The sequence below is a fragment of the Rhincodon typus genome, chromosome 2 (genome assembly GCF_021869965.1).
Source record: "Rhincodon typus isolate 14 chromosome 2, sRhiTyp1.1, whole genome shotgun sequence".
Taxonomy (NCBI): Eukaryota; Metazoa; Chordata; class Chondrichthyes; order Orectolobiformes; family Rhincodontidae; genus Rhincodon; species Rhincodon typus.
In genome coordinates, this window is record NC_063333.1 from 130,158,123 (window position 1) to 130,175,511 (window position 17,389).

General features: G+C 40.2%; 1 protein-coding gene across 1 annotated transcript in view; it reads right to left on the bottom strand.

Annotated features, from left to right (window-relative positions):
- Positions 1-14,318, bottom strand: part of LOC109913504 (aryl hydrocarbon receptor repressor-like) — a 28,367-nt gene extending 14,049 nt beyond the window's left edge. Inside the window, exons 1-2 of the mRNA XM_048611867.1 lie at positions 14,250-14,318; positions 10,295-10,384 (exon numbers count right to left, since the gene is read on the bottom strand). Coding sequence (XP_048467824.1) covers positions 10,295-10,384; positions 14,250-14,294 — 135 coding nt within the window. The 5' untranslated portion in view covers positions 14,295-14,318. The remainder of the gene's footprint in view (positions 1-10,294; positions 10,385-14,249) is intronic.
- Between the last annotated feature and the right edge of the window lie 3,071 nt (positions 14,319-17,389).

Genomic DNA, 17,389 nt, shown 5'->3' on the forward strand with positions numbered 1-17,389 from the left:
ATTGCCCATCCTTAGTTTATCTTGAGAACTTCACTTTCTTTGTAAACTTATCAGTTTGTGCGATAAAGGTAATCCTATAATGCCTTTAGCTTGGGAATTCCAGAATTTTAAGATAACTATGTTGAAGGAATGGACAACATTTGCCCAACTCAGTTTGGCAGTATGGAGCAGAATTTGGAGGTGAGGGTGTCCTCACACACTGGCTACTATTTTCCTTCTGGATTCTGGAGATCATGGGATTGGAAGCTTCCATACATTTCATGGCAAGCGACGATATGGAAGATGAACTCCAGCACCACACACTGTCCAGTGATGAGGACACTATCCCAAGGACCTTTGCATTCAGAGGAAGAGACGAGGGTTCAGTGCATTTGGAGTGGATCTCCTCGTCCTCTGATTCCTCAGCCCCTCAGTCGGGTGTTCTGTGTCCTGGGTCCAAGCAAGGAAGGCTGCCCTGGCAGAGATGCAGGTGATGCAGTCTAATCGGGGGTCCCTGCAAAATGAAGCTAACTCCCCCAACCTTTACAGCCATATGTTCAGGGATGTGAGCAACATGTCTTCACCTTCCCTGTGGCCACAAGGGGGACACTACTTAGGAGTGTTTGAGAGCAAAGGCATCGGTGTCAGTTAGAGCATTAATGGAATCACTGTTGTTTAGATAAATTTAATTGTGTTAAGCAAGGAACTAGGAATGCATAAATAAAACAAATACATTTATCTGTGAAAAATAATAGCTATCATCATTGTATTAACAAGCATGTACATAAAGTCCAAATAATTTATTATCTTAGCCAATCCAAGCAGTACATCCTTCTGTGGTCCATCAATCCTCTACCCTTCTGGATCTTTCTAACGTCTATTCCCTAACGTAGCCAGATCACTTAGTCTGAACTCCTGGTCAGCTTACAACCTCAGGGCACAGACCCATCAAACAATGAACCATAGCATCTGGTGATGATGGGGTCCTACATGAATTGCTTAGAGCAAATGGATGGATGAGTGGGAGTGTTCTCTTGTTGACATTCACCTCACCAGCCTTATGGGTACCTAATGTTTCCAACTCCTTATTGGAGGGGTAGACGCATTCCTCCTTGGGGTCCAGATTGAACTGTTCTTGGTAGAAAACTGTGGAACATGCAGAAGATCACATTGATTCTGGGAGGCGCCCACTGCACTGAGTCCTCCAGGCACCTGAACTACACCTTTAGAAGATTCCTGAGCTGTTCAGTGAGTGGCCTTGTATGGATAAGGCTGCCGGTGTACCTTCTCTGCAGCTGAGTCAGGGGATGTTGTAGCTCTGTAAGAAACCACGTTTTCAGGGATTAGCTTTTCTCCTGGAGGATTCAGCTATGCTCAAGGAGGGTGAGTCTAAACCTTCTTGACAATCCAGACTGCCTGAGGATAAACAAATCATGGCAACTGGTCTAAACATGTAAGCACCTTTTGTGATGGTCACAGAGGGGTTACCTTGTTGAGGGAGGCGGTGGCCTCTTTCAGCTGATGTGCCTGACTGCATTCACATGGGGTATCCTTATTGCTACATGCACACAGTCAACTAAAGCCTGTACCTAAGAGCATTCAGGGACAGAGAAAAATCCTGGCAGCCTCTGTGTCTGCAGCCCTCCATCTGTGTTGAAGCAAATGAAATGCACTACCCTGGCATAAAGGGCAATAATTACCTGATGGATACTCCTGTGTGCTGCAGATTGAGAGACCCACAGTGGAGCTTTGAAAAGAGCAAAGATGTAAAGGAATCGAGCATCCTGGTCACCTTCTAGGGCAGTGAACGCATCTGATTTCTCTTTGGCTTGAAACCTTCTTGCAAAATGTTCTAATGCCTAACCACCACGTCTCTGAACAGACACAGCTTCCTCCAACCTTGCCGTTTGGTCATATCAAGGTTCTTTATCCTGTACCTGTATAGCCTCTCAGCTGGATACCTCCTCAGCATTCTGCACCTCCTTCTTGTAGAATCTCAGTGCAGCCATGCCTTGGAGCCAGGCAGGTGACACGTAAGTCACTTTTAGGCTGTTGCTCCATCTTTGTCTCTACGTACCACAGATGGAACAGGAGTGTTTCCATTCTAAATTTCAGATTTTAAAAGGGCTTTTCTTAATGCTCAGGAGGTTGAGTTGAGCTTCTTCTTTCTGGTGTTCAGATGTATAGGGCTTTGCTTTAATGTAATTCTCCTTTCAGCCTCCCTTCCTACTAAATATTTTACGTCCTCAGACAGAGCGTTTTGTGGCTTATAAATTGCAGAAAAACATCAAGGACAATCACTGTACTTTACTTATTACCTTTTCACAGCCCGATGAATTTCCTCAGGACTAAATAGGCATCCATTTATTTGGTTTGTTAAATGCACAGTTCTCGATGAAAGTTAGGAAATACAAATTTCTTCCCCCTCTTATACAGAAGAATTTGAATCCAGCAGAGGTGGCTATGCATTGCACACAGGGAGCATTGTGACTTGCAAAAAAATAGCATTATAAAGTAGTAGGTATAAAGTGGTATTCAGTGAGGCAGAAGAAAATAGTGTTTGCCCTGAAAAATTCCAAGTTCAGCCTTTTGAGAATGAGAAACACCTCCAAAACCAGATGGAAATTAGCCCCATCATGTTTGAAGGAATTTTGAATATTTGGGGGAAATAAAATTGCTGCCTTTGTCACACGATTGAGAAGAGGTCAGTATTGAAACAGTTGATTTGGCTCGTCTAAAAGTAGCAGCACTAATACTAGCTATAGAACAGCACAAGAGTCAAGTCAACTGACTATGTCTCCGAATGAGCAATTCATTCAGCTTCATTCTCCCGCCTTCTCCTCATAGCCCTGCAAATCTTCCTTTTTGGATAGTAGTCTAATTCCCTTTTGAATGCTTCAATTGGACCTGCAACTACCATAATGTCAGGGAGTGCAGTCTAGACCTTAATCATTTGCTGTACATAAATGATTTTTCCTCATGTCGTTTTTGCTTCTTTTACCAATTATTTGATATTCATGCCTTCTTCTCAATCTGCTCAAGATTGGAAACAGTTTCTCCCCTTTTATAGCGCCCAGGACTCTATCAAATCTCCTCTCAATCTTCTTTTCTCCAAGGAAAGCAGTCTTAACTCCGCCCACCTATCTTCCGAATTGAAGTTCCTCATCCCTAGAGCCATTCTTGTGAATCATTTCTGCACTCTCTCTCCAATGTCTTCGTATTCTTCCTAAAGTACAGCATCCAGAACTTGTCAGAATGCTCCAGCTGAGGCTGAACCAGTGTCTAAAATACATTCAGCACAACCTCCTCTCACTTGGACTCCAAGCCAATATTAATAAAGCCTAGGACACTGTATATTGTTTTGAATTGCTCTCTCAACCTGTCCTGCCACTCTCAATGAATTGTACACTTCTACACTCCGGTCTGTCTGCTCCTGTACAACCTTGTGAACTGTGCCCTTTGTTTTATGCCGTCCTTCCATGTTCTTCCTACCAAAATGAATCACTTCTTTGCGTTGAGCCCATATCAGGTAAAACTAGACTATCTTGAGTTAATTTCTCTAGTAGTAATCATAGATTAGATAAGTTTGCTTATATAATTAAAGGTTATCATATTTCTTAAAAATATTCTATTTAAAGAAAGAAATGCTTGCATCTATCTCAAGCCTTTTCAAATGTGGTTTGTCTCAAAAGACTTTACAGCATTGAAATATTTTTAAATTGAAACATAATGATACAATCACAGCTGATGATAATACTGGACAAGTCCAATTCCAAAATGAAAGCTGGCTTGAAAGGTAAGTATTTTTTTGCTGTTTGTTTACCATGATTGTCAGTCACTGAAAGTATTCACAAGAGGCTGCCAATGTCACTCTAACAAAAGAATCTCAAAATTTATTATGCACACAAAAACCCAAACCATATTACACAATACAAGACCTACTTCAAACCATCTTATTACAAAATCAGAAATAGAGATTAAACTCTTTCACCCCCATTTGCAACCTTATAAGTACTCAAATCTCAATGAAGGATAACTTAAGTTTTTCGTTCAATGGTGTGACTTTAATTGTTTCTGGAGCTTTTTACTTGACTTCTAAGCACTCTTAGCTGAAACACATGGGTTTCCATGTGCTCTAAATTTTGTAGTTTCTGCTTCTGGAGTTTTCTTTTAAGCCACTTGGGACCTTTTTGGAGATTGCTAAACTAACTACACATTTTAACTCTAACTGAACACGCCCTTTCTTCTCCTTGTTGCTCGTCAACAGCTTAGTTATTTTTTTCGCTTCTGTTACTCTTTTTCCAAATGCACTGAACTATTCACCTCCAGGGTTTTAAAGACCTCATTTAGACATAACCAAAAACAGGAGGTGATGGCCTAGTGGCAAAATCGCTGGACTGTTAATCTAGAGACCCAGGTAGTGTTTTGGAGACCTGGGTTCAAATCCTGCCACAGCAGAGGGTGGAATTTTAATTCAACAAATATCTGGAATTAAGAGTCTAATGATGGTAATTAATTTGTTGATTTTGGAGGAAAAACCCATCTGGTTCACTAATATCTTTTAGGGAAGGAAACTGCCATCCTTACCTGATCTGGCCTACATGTGACTCCAGACCATGCAATGTGGTTGACTCTTAACCACCCTCTGGGCAATTAGGGATGGGCAATAAATGCTGCCTCACCAGCGATGCCCTCATCCCATGAATGAATATAAAAAAAGCTCTGAATTCAAGAACATAACTAAAACTATGTTCTTCTCTTCCTAACACACACAATATACAAATAGAAATCAAACTTAAAGGCTATACATTATTTCTCCACTTTACAAACTGAGTCCTAAAAAATAATATGTTATGAACCCTCATCACAGTAGTCACTATTGTAATATAAGAAATGTGCTAGCCAAATTATGCACAACAAAGTCCCACAAAGAACAATTAAATAATGACAAAAAAATCTTCTTCAGTAGTGATGGATGAGCAATAAATGTTTGTTTTATACCATGAAGAACTACCCTGCTCTTCAATCAAAGGTGCTGTAGATCTTTCACATCTGTTTTTGAGGGAGGATTGAGCTTCACTTTAGTGTTTCATCTAATAGACAGTGTAGAGCTCGTATAACATGGCATGGGAGTATCAGGCAAAGGCATGTCACTAGAGTAGAATCAATGCCACGAGAGTAGAATCTCAACTTACAACGTTTGGACTTGGAGTATAGGGTGGTACAAACATGATCACAGCTGTGATCGTGTCAGCACATTCATCTTCTGGGAATATCTAGGCTTTATGGTCATTCTTAACGCTCCTTCTTCTGATCAATTATACTTTGACTTGAATGATTATTCATAAACAAAAACTTGTGTCTTCTCCTCCAGACAGGAATGCTTTGGATGACAAGATGTCCAGAAATATTTTATCCTCTGCATATTTTCCAAGCTGTGGCACGCTAGGAGCTGAATAGCAGAAAACGATGACTGAACATTTAAACACTGTGTCACAAGTGGCCAACAATTGAAACAGTTTGCATAATACTGGGGCTGGCAGATTAAATGTCCATTGCATGACAGCAGCCGTTTGAAAGAGCCTTCAGTGTTTCTCCTGGCACAAGTTTGTTTTTGTTCAAAGGCTGTAATTTTAAGTAGCCTTCTGCTTTTACTGAACAATTTTGCTTTCATTCTACACTTTTCATTGAGGTGAACAGAAAATAAGACTTTGGGTATTAGGTTGGTAGTTTCGACAGAGTGCTAAACAATATTGCTAGGCCATTCAAATTCCAATGTTTTGTTCAAAGAAAATGCATTCATCCACCCACTTCATAATTATGAGATATCTCAAATTATCCTGTCTCAGTATAAATCCTGCTCGAACATGGCTCATCATTTGGAAAGACCCGAAATTCCTGGCTTTGCTACATCCAAGATTCCAGGGGCCATTTGTGCTGACACTCCACATGCCCATTTCATACATTGACTGGTGCTTAGCCCTGCGTTTAATTGTGGGTGGAATGGGGAAGTGGGGTAGGGGTAGACATATGAAAGCTGATCAGTCTAATCCCCTCACTGAGAGGATTTTAAACACATACTGCACCAAGATCTGGGTGATTTTAAATACCTCTTCACTCAGCCCTGGCTGATATTAATTCTCCTGTCACTGAGACCAGGGTGATTTGATCGAGCCCCTCACTGAAACTGAGTCGTTTTAAGTCATTGAAAGTTTGAGAACATGAGATTGCAACCTGTAAGGAAGAAATTATGCCTTGAATTACTTCCGGATATCCAAAAGCACTTTATGTCAATGAATTTATTTTGGAGTATAGTCGCTGTTGTAATGTAGCAAACATCGGAGCAAATTTGCATGAGTGAGGCTCTATGAAGGCACTTGAATACTGATCAAATAACCTGCTTTCACTGATGTTGGTTGTAGGATAAATATTGATGGCAATGTCACAAAGAACTCCAATACGCTTCTTAAAATAGTGCATTGGAATAATTCATGTCTGCCTAAGAGGGAATAAAATGCCTCGATTTAATGTTTTATCCAAAATTTGGCATGTCCGATAATGATGTTGGCACACCTTCAACAGTGCAGTAAACACAGCTGTTTATCAATGCTGTTTAATGCTAATACGAAGGATATCTGACAGATCAGGTCAAACAAAATTTACAGTTAAAAATTAAACCTCAGTTTAAACAGCCTCCATCAATTTTTATTGACAAATAAATAAATGCAAAGGTCAATTCAGAGTATTATTTTACTCAACTGCATTTATACTGTAGGCCTCCCGGTATGAAGTAGCTCAGATTGCTGCAAAAAGAATTGCTGTATGGAGGAATTAATTTCATCGTTGTGAGATCTGCCAAAGGTTCCTTCGAGAATATATAGTTCTTTCAGCACTAGACCAAAGAGATATTTGGTGTTACAATGTTTGAAGACGGCTTTTGTTACGAATATGTAACTATCAGGGGAATCTTTTTCTTGGCTGCACAATGATGCATGGAAGATCTTTAAAATACTTGAGGCAAGCAGAACAAAGTCTGGGTAAAGGGTAAGGTAGGTGCATCACGGTGGTATGGCAGGGACTTTAGATTTGAAGGGAGGAGTCTCAAAGGTCACATGATCTGACATTTTTCACTCCTTTGACCTTGTGGGGGAAGAGAAAAAGAACTTTTGAAGAACCTTCAGGAGACAAGTAAAGGTGAGGTCTTAAGAAAGGAAGGATTTGCAGTTTCACCATGCGCAGTTTGGGTTCTGCTGAGGTCCCAGATCATGTTGGAAGCTTGGCGTAAACATGAATGAGAGAGCTGAATTTCAATAGTGAGGTGAGAGTGACTGCCCTTAACAGCAAGATATCAAGACATCATCCATCATAAATCAGATGTAGGGATCTTCGTTTATGTTCAATTCCATTACAGCCTCCTTAAACAATGGGCACAATCCATCCTCACAATTATCAAAACTTGGACAACATCCAGGCTGGGGCTGATAAGTGACAATCAATACTCAAGTCACATAAGTGGCAATGATAATCTCCAACAAGAGAAAGTCTAACCACATCCGCTTGAGACTCAACACCATGACCATCACTGAATCCACATTCATCAATATTCTGATCGTCTTTGATCAGAACCTTAACTGGACCAGACATGTAGATATTATGACAGTAAAAGCAGGTCAGAGGCTGGGTGTTCTGTGGCAAGTGGCTCACATACTGAACACCAAAGTTTTCCTACGATCCACAAGGCACAAGCCAGGAGTGTGACTGAATATTCTTCACTTGCCTGGATGAATGTGGCTCCAATGACACTCAAGGACCTTGACAGCATGCAGGACAAAGCAGTCTGTTTGATAAGTATCCCAACCACCACATTAAATCTCAGGACTGTCCACCACCATCTATATCATAGACTGCAGCAACTCACCAAGGCTTCTTCAACTGCACCTGCCTAACCCACTGCCTCTATCTTCTAAAAGGAGAAGGAAATCCTTGGAAATAATATCTTCGCTGGACCAAAGAACACTTTCACCACATGGACTGCAACAGGTGGCTCACCTCCACTTTCTCATGGACAAATAGGTAAAGGGAATAAGCTTTGGACTTTCCAGTGACCCCACATCCCATGAATGGATTAGAAAAAAAGTTTGTGATACCACAAAGCACTTTGCAGCCAATGAAGCAGTTTGAAGTTTAGTTACTGTTATCAAGTACAGATTATATGACAACAGGAAAATGATACGGTAATCTACCTGTTAAAATAGCATCCTAACAAACTGAATATTGAGAGTTCATTATTCCATCATAGCCACCATGAAACTCTTTTCAAAACACCTGGAAGTTCATGAGGAAATAGCATTAAAAAAGCCACCATCATTGAAGGTCAAATAGTTAATTCATGTCATAGAGTCGTAGAGTCATAGAGATGTAGAGCACAGAAACAGACCCTTCAGCCCAACTCGTACATGCTGACCAGATGTCCTAAATTAATCTAGTCCCATTTGCCAGCATTTGGCCAATATCCCTCTAAAGCCTTCCAATTCATATACCCATCCAGATGCCTTTTAAATGCTGTGATTGTACCAGCCTCCACCACTTCCTCTGGCAGCACATTTCATACACGCACCCTCTCTGTATGAAAATGTTGCCCCTCAGGTCCCTTTTAAATCTTCTCCCCTCTCACCTGAAACCTACGCTGTCTAGTTTTGGACTCCCCTACCCTCAGGTAAAGACTTTGGCTATTTACCCTATCCATGCCCCTCATGATTTTTTAGACTTCTATAAGTCACCCCTCAGTCTTCGACACTCCAGGGAAAATAGCCCAAGCCTATTCTGCGTCCCCCTATAGCTCAAACCCTCCAACCATGGCAACATCCTTGTAAGTCCTTTAGAGATCTCTAACATCTACCTGTTCTGACCTATAGGGTACCTAGGTGACTATGCTGTCTCTTGCTCATGTCACATGAAAATCTAATTAAAATTTCACAATGAAATGTAGAACTGAAGTAAATTTGTCTAACTGCATCTAATTTATGCTATTTACTTAGAATTTTATGACCTTAATATCACCCATTTCCTGATGAGTGCAGCATTTGGTAAAGCTGTGAAAGGTCCAAACAAGAAACAGTTTCTTTAAATATGCAAACGTGCAGATAGGTAGCAACCTTAAGGAGACCCTTCAGTCCAGCAAACAGCCTGCACAGTGCCGGGGGGGAGGTCAGAGAAAATATTGGCGATGGAAAGTGTGCCATGTAAGTGACTAAGCTTGGCGAGATGGAACACTGTATTAACACCATGTAATTTATACCTGTTTTACATTTAACAGATGCTAGCCAGATTTCCTAGGATTCAGGATAACCGGTAGTGATAAGAAGGCAGAGGTTACAGGCTGAGAAGGCTAATTAATTTTAATGGCACTCTTGGCAAGTATGCCTCTCAAAGAAGCTTTCAGCTTTCCCTTCTTCCGATCACAATCTCTAACTAGCTGCTGATGCAATCAGTGGCCTCTACCTTCCAGTCTGTTATGAAATCCACACACTCTGACCCCAGTCAAGCACTGGCCCGCAGATCTCTATCCCCTCCTGATTGTCATGGATGGTCTACAAGGGTGTGTGTATGTAGCCTCCTGATACTGGTCCTGTTCAGTAGCTATCTAGCCTGAAAATCTGGCCAGTGGTCAGCCAGGAGATGGAAGAGTAAAATGATAAGGAGATCCTGCAGTTAAATTGAGCAGGTCATCTGCATTCACGGCCTTGCTGAAATTTCCCTCCTTCCCATAAATCTCAAGAGTAAGAAATGTTAGACTGCAGAATGATGCCATTCAGCCCACTATCATGGATACAGTATAGTCCTCTCCAGTCTGAAAATTAGTCATTCAGCATTGTTCCCTGAGTCTTAGCCAATTTTGTATCTGCATAGCCACAACCTGTTCAATTCCATAGGCTTCAACATTGCTAATAAGTATATTTTATGGTATGGTTTTCAAAATGAGAAACTTCTTTTAGAAGGAACTTATTTTTTGCTTTGTTTTATTTTCCCAGTTCCAAGCTCTGTAGATGTCTCTTATCTTGTGGGAGTGAACACAGCTTGAATTGTGGACTGCCCATGCTCTTTCTGGGACAACTGGAAAGGCAGCAGCTTGGGAGGATAACCTTTTAGAACTTTCCTGTGCCCCTGTGGAGATGTCTTCGGCCCTAGGCCCATGTGCCATGACCCTGAGGTAAGAAACCCAAGGAATGGAAAGCTCACAGGTTTGAAAATCAACACAGAAGAAGATATCGCTTGCAAAAATGCATTAGAATGTTCCAGAAGAGTATCTCCCTACCTGATGAAATCCCAGATAGTCGATGATTGTAGGAGATGCATAAAATATCATTCCATCAGCACTCACTAGAAGTACAAACCCATCCAGTGCCTGAAAAAAAGGAAAAATCAAAGTAGTTCAGCTTGATATTGAAAGCTTTGTGAATGACTGGGCCTTCAACTGCATAGGTCCTAAGATCTGGAACTTCTTTCCTAAACCTCTCCATTTCTTTATGACACTCTTTAAAATCTAATTCTTTGACAAGAATTAGGTCACCTGATCGAGGGTTTCTTTCTTTGGCTCAGTGTCAATTTATTGTTCAATTACATTGACATGCAGCAACTAGGCATGGTTATTATATTAAAAGTTCAATGCACATATAAGCTGTTGTTGCACAGATGCATCAAAGAGGTTTGGGGTGATTTCTTAAAAATAAAGCACTTTGGGTTTCTTGTATTGCAGGTTTCTCCCCTGATTTTGAGCAAGGCTATAAATTGGCCAGTAACTTGCATGGCTTGAGGGAAATATATGTTCAAACATAGGTTAAAATGATGGAGCAACAAAGCCATTGTGTGTAGGGGCGTCAGATGTGCCTTTGGAAATTTTGGGATTGATATTCCTCATAGATCTGCCTGCATCCTACTCCATTGTGGTGTGAGACTAGGAGTCCAGTCCAGGTCTGTTTTCAGGGTATTCCTCTGGAGTTTAGTAAGTGATAAACCTCTTTTTCCCCCAGCTTGGCTATCCATTTCAGTGGGGACAGGGATATTCAACCACAAAGTGGTTCTGGGCCTACAGCTCAAATGGGGATTCAGTCAAGCATTGACAACCAGTCTACTGATGAACAAGAGATACATTAGGTATAAAGCCAGGCATCTACAAGATGTACCAGAGCAACTCATCAAGGCTTCTCTGATAGCACCTTCCAAACCCATGACTTTTATCACTTAGAAGAATAAGGGCACCAGGTGGGTAGGAACATCAGTAGCTACAAGTTGTTCCCCAAGCCACTCACCATCCTGACTTGGAACTATTTCACTGTTCCTTCACCGTTGTTGTATCAAACTCCTCAAATCCCCTTTCTGACAGCACTGACGGTGTCCCTAAACATTAAGGACTGTAACGGTTCAAGCACACAGCTTATCACAATATTTTCCAGACAGTTCGGGATGGGTAATAAATGCTGGCTCAGCCAGAGACCCCAATATCTCATGAATGAATGAATAAAGAAATAGATAATACCCATTATCAGTCCAATGACTCCCACAGTTAACTCAAGACCCTAACTTTACAACCTACATCCTGTAAGAATTCTATTCCATTCTCGTTTTTCCTCAATCTCCATCAAACCTGTTTTGACTATGCAACCTTCTACACCAGTGCTACAGAGATACAATCCCATTTCTGTTAACTAATAATTCCAATAGCTGACAACTGACTGTGTATGCCTCATTTCCTACATTTCTTCTCTTGACCCTTTGTCTACCTCCCACAATGATGATAGGGTTCCCTTTGCTCTCACCTTCCACCTCATCAGTCTCCATATTCGGTGGCCTGTCTGCTATTTCCAGGGTGATATCACCAATAAATACATCTTCCCCTCCCCTGTACACATTCCGAAAGGACCATTCCCTCTATGATACCTTGGTCCACCCTTCAATCATTCCCAACACCTCAATTCATTTCTAGGCAAGCACAAGAGAACTTATCCTACTGCATGTCTCTTGTCATTGTCCAAGACCTTAAATAATCCTTCCAGATGAAGCAATAATTTACTTTTCAATCTAGTCTACTGTATTTGCTGCTCACAATGTGGTTTACTGTAGCTAGGGAGGCAAAATCTAAATTGAATGACCACTTTGCAAAACTCCTCCATTCTGTTCGAACATTGAGTTCAATATTGGCAGACTGCAAATCCATTTTGTGTCCTTTTCTGTGTATGTTAGATTTTTCATTCTTTCATCTTATTTTTGCTTTCAGACAGCATTACATGTGCTCCAGGAACATCTTTTGTTTATTTGTTTATTGTCTTGCTCCATCACAATTGCCCTTGACCCTATAAGACTAAATCTTGTGTCATTCAGTCTGTCCTGTTATCCACTCTAACACAGACCTCCCTGTGTCTTCACCCCATGCAGCCCTTGCTTAAAATCCATTTCATGCCTAACTTTTCTCAGCTAGGAATAAAGCTCCTTGATCTGAAACATTAACTCTGGTTCTCTTTCCACAGATACTGCCTGACCTGCTGAGCATTTCCAGCATTTTTCTTATTCCGGATTTCCAGCTTCTTTTCCATAGAATCCCTACAGTGTGGAAACAGGCCATTCGGCCCAACAAGTCCACTCCGATCCTCCAAAGAGTATCCCACTCAGAGCCTCCACATCCCTGCATTTCCCATGGCTAACACACCTAACCTACACATCCCAGAACACTATGTTTAATTTAGCATGGCCAATCCACCTAACTTGTAAATCTTTGGACTGTGAGAGGAAACCAGAGCACCCAACGGAAATCCACGCAGACACAGGGAGAATGTGCAAACTCCACCATGACAGTTGTTCAAGGCTGGAATTGAACCTGAATCCCCTGGTGCTGTGAGACAACTGTGCTAACCACTGAGCCACCATGCCACCATTTGCAGTATTCTGCTTTTAGAAAGAAAGGGCTATTTATTTTCACTAGAAAGAGGTCTAGGGTATAGTCTGAAGTAGCAGAGTCTAAAAATCAAAACCAGACCTGGAGTAAAATTAGGAAACGTTTCATCACACAAGAAGTAGTATAGGTTTGGAACTCTCTTCTGCAAATGACAATTGATGGTAGATCAATTGATAATTTTAAAACTGAGTTTCATTGATTTTTGTTAACAAAATATATGAAGGGATATTGGGAAAAAGTGGGGCATATGGAATTAGGTTTGAGAGGAGATGTGACCTCACTGAATTGCAGAACAGGCTCAAACAGCCAATGGCCTAATGCTGGCCTACGTTCCACATGATGAAAGTGTTGTTAGATAGTTTAACCAAGGCACTGTGACATGTTGTTAGATAACAGAAAGAATGTTTACTGGTGAGTTAGATAATAGCACTGCCTTTCCCTACACCCTAAATTATAGTCTCATAGCCAGTGCTGGTAAGGGCATTTATCAGAAGCTGAGGAAAACGCATTGGCTATAGGCCCAAGCTGTATACCATAAAATGTGTTTACAATGTTACACAAAGTAGAATATTCTCAATGGCAAATGATCACATCAGCTATGACTCAGTGACAGTACTCTGGCCCTGAGTCAGAAGGTTGTAGGTTCAAGTTCCACTAGAACAGTAATTTCTAGGCTGGCATTTCCATATTGTACTCTTGAGAGGACTGCACTGATATAGATTATGCCGTATGACTGAAATATTAAACTTCGAACTTGTCTGTTCTCTCAGGTGGAGGCAAGGATCATTATTTCGAAGAAGAGGTACAAAATTCTCCAGCTTTCAGGCCAACATTTATACCACAACAGACATCAATGAAAGAAATGACTTGGTTAAAACTCTGTTACTATTAGTGGGATCTTGCTGTGCACAAATTGGATGCTATATTTCCCAACGAACAGAATGATCACCCTTAAAATTGATCTACATTAATAGTAAAGCACTTTAAAATGTCTTGAGCCATGAAAAATGCTACGTAAATGCAAGTTATTTCTTTACCACCAGACTGACAACGTCCAGGTTGGTAACCAGTTGGCAGCATCTATTCAAACGAATCTTGTTTGGTTTCCCAGTAACCAGCCTCCTATATAAAAGGTTACTGATACCTTTATGTTTAAAATCAATCCTTAACAGTGTATTACATTAAATGATACTAAAACCTCTCCTTTAGCAAATCTTCTACCCTATGGACCATGAACATCTAAGCATGAAATAACACATAATCCACATCAGTGGCCAGGAAATTTCTATCAGGAACAAATTAACAAAATTGCAACACTTACAAAACTTATTTTAGTCCCAGCTACCATTACCTGTACATGATTCATAGAAACAAAGGCTGATAAGGCACACACAGATATTTCAATAGTGTGATATATTTTGTAATAATTTATGTAAAATCAACATAGACCTGTGTTGGGAGGAATCATTCCTTAATCAAACTCTGACCCTAGCACACACCCTAATGTGAATCAGAGATAATTATTTTTTGCATAGTTTAATAGTAAATTACTAGCAGCTTGGCCTAGAGCCATGTTTCTAGAACAAGGCGTCTAAATTTGGTGTCTTTTTTTTTACACACTGGTATGAATTCAAATTCAAACCACATGCCTGAAAGTCATATTTTAAGGGAAGAATGAATCAGGAATATAATTAGAGAATGTGAAGACTGAAATTCTCACACATCTCACTAAAATGACCAATGTTTAAAATGTCCTGATCTTACTAAATGTCATGACAGACCATTTCTGAATAGGTTCACAAAATATATGCTTAGCTTTAATTCCACGAAATTACATACAATGTCCAATACAGCACCAGAGCATTCGGCCCAACAGGTCAATGCTAGGACTCGTATTCTACATGAATTTCCTCCCCCTCCTCTTCATGTTCAATCTTTTCCTCCCTCATGTGTTTATCCAGCCTCCCTTAAATATATCTATGTTACTAGCCTTTCTTACTGCCTGTGGTAAGGGGTTCCACATTATAATCACCCTTTGGAATAAAACAAAAGATGTTCCTGAATTCTCTCTTTGATTTATTTGTGAAAACCTTGTACTTATGTTTTAGTTTTAACCTGCCCTACAAATGAACTAATTTGTTTTACATCCATCTATCAAACCATGTCATAATCTTAAATAATTCCATCAGGTAGCTCCCCTTAGTCTTCACTTTACTAGAGAAAAGACCCTCAGCCTGTGAAAACTTCTCCACAAACTCTCAGTTCTGGTATTATTCTTCAAAATGTTTTTGCATCTTCCCCAGGCTTCTCCATCACTTACATAAGGTAGAGACTAAAACTGTGTAGATTACTCCATGTGTGGTCTAACTAAGATTCCATACAAGTTTAACATAACAGCCACACAGGTGCACCACTGTGGCCAGGGTTGTATTTCATTACCATATCTTGTTAAAGGGCTAGTATTAACCCTTATATGAACCATTATATCCATTAGAACCATTATATCCCATCTATTTATCTTCATCAAGGCTCATATTAATTTTAGTTTACTAATCACAAGTCAGCTGGATTTTGACTGGACTCTCTTCCACACCCTTTTTCTCTTCATAAATGAATTTGGAATGTAATGTCAAATATGGTTTACAGCTTAATCCTTTTAAAATGTTTGACCTTTCTTGACATATTCCTAAGTCACATTAAACAAGTAAATGCAATTACCCTTTTTTGCCTCTGGGTAGAGCCATAACTCTCATTAAACATTTCAGCAAATTGTGATTCGAAGTTTGACATCTTTATAGGCCTCTAGTTGCACACAACGTCTTGGTGATTCATCATGTAACAATTAGTATGATAACAGTTATGATGAGCAAAATGAGGTACTGTCTACAAAATATCACAAGTCAACTTGTTTACAAGATGGCAACTCTGGGACCTGAATATTCAAGGGTCATGACATTGAGGAAGGACTGAAAGCTAGCAAAATATAGAGAGGTGGCTCTGTTAATTAAGGTTGCATTGGTATAATAAAGTGAGGTGACTGTATTTCTGGAGATCAGAATATAGAATCAGTTTGGGTAGAGATCACAAGTAGTAAAGATAAGAAGTCACTTGTAAGTATGGTTTATAGGTCCCCTAACAGTAACAATGCTGTAGCACAAGGCATACAGAAAGAAGTAACCTGAGCTTGTGAGATGGGTGTGGCAATCATGGGTAATTTTAAACAACATGTAGATAGGATGAATCTACCAGGTTGTCTCTGTATTGCAGATGACATTGCAGTTTTGGGAAGAACTAAATATATGCATGACACCACCCTCCTTCCCCTTTTAATAGCAAGAAAGAAACAGTAACAAATGGCAGAAAAATATGACAATAAAATCAATTTATTTGGTACAATCCATCCATTAACCAATATTAGGCCTGATCCTGTGAAATTAGAAGATGGACAGAAGATGTCTACACCACAAGACAAAGATGATTTACAAAAGATTTTTCATTTTTTTTAAACAATAGACTCTTTACAGTGCAAAAAGATTCTTCACCAACCCTCTGAATGGCATCATACCCCACATTTACCATGGCTAATCTTCCTAACCTCCACATCCCTAGACACTATGGGGCAATTTAGCATGGCCAATCCACCTAACCTGCACATCTTTGGACTGTAGGAGGAAGCTGGAGCATCTGGAGGAAAGCCACACAGACATGGAGAGAATGTGCAAACTCCACACAGACAGTTGCTTGAGGTCGGTATTGAATCCAGGTCCTTGGTGTTGCAAGCAGCAATGCTAACCACTGAGTTAGCTTGCTGCTGAATTTTGCGATCAAGGTATTTTATCTTTGAGATTGTCTCTGCAAATTACATTATACATATGGCAAGAAGATCACCAGCATATTTTTAATCTCTCAAAAATCCTCTTCCACCCAGCAAGTTTGTACTTCAATATTATAATCCATCCAAACTTAGCACATTGTAAGTAGATGCCAACCAGAAAGACCTTGGAGCACATCTGACATGGGAACAAAACAAGCATATTGCCTTTGGCTGTCAGGTCTTTACAACTGTTCAGTCTAACCCTTCCAATATCAAAAGGGAGTCTCTCGCCCTAGTTTTTGATTTGCCACAGTTTGATAAGTACCTAGTCAACAAGCGCTTCATACAAGTTGAGTTCTCAAATGGCCATCTCTGATGTTCTTGGCCAACTTCCAAACTCCAAAAAGAACAAAGGAATCTCTTTAGACCTACAAGTGGATAATGATGAGTCTGAACTGGAAAATGGTCTTAACATTGATTTCGTACATTTTGGCCATGCATTCCACAAGCTATATCAGATGATGCTCAGCTGTAACAGCTGAAAAACCTCATCATTAGCAGGTGACCTGAGTTGGTATTTTCTTTCTGATCATGCAGAGATGAACTCAGACTCTCCCTGAATGTCATCTTCAAAGGCAAGCAAGTCA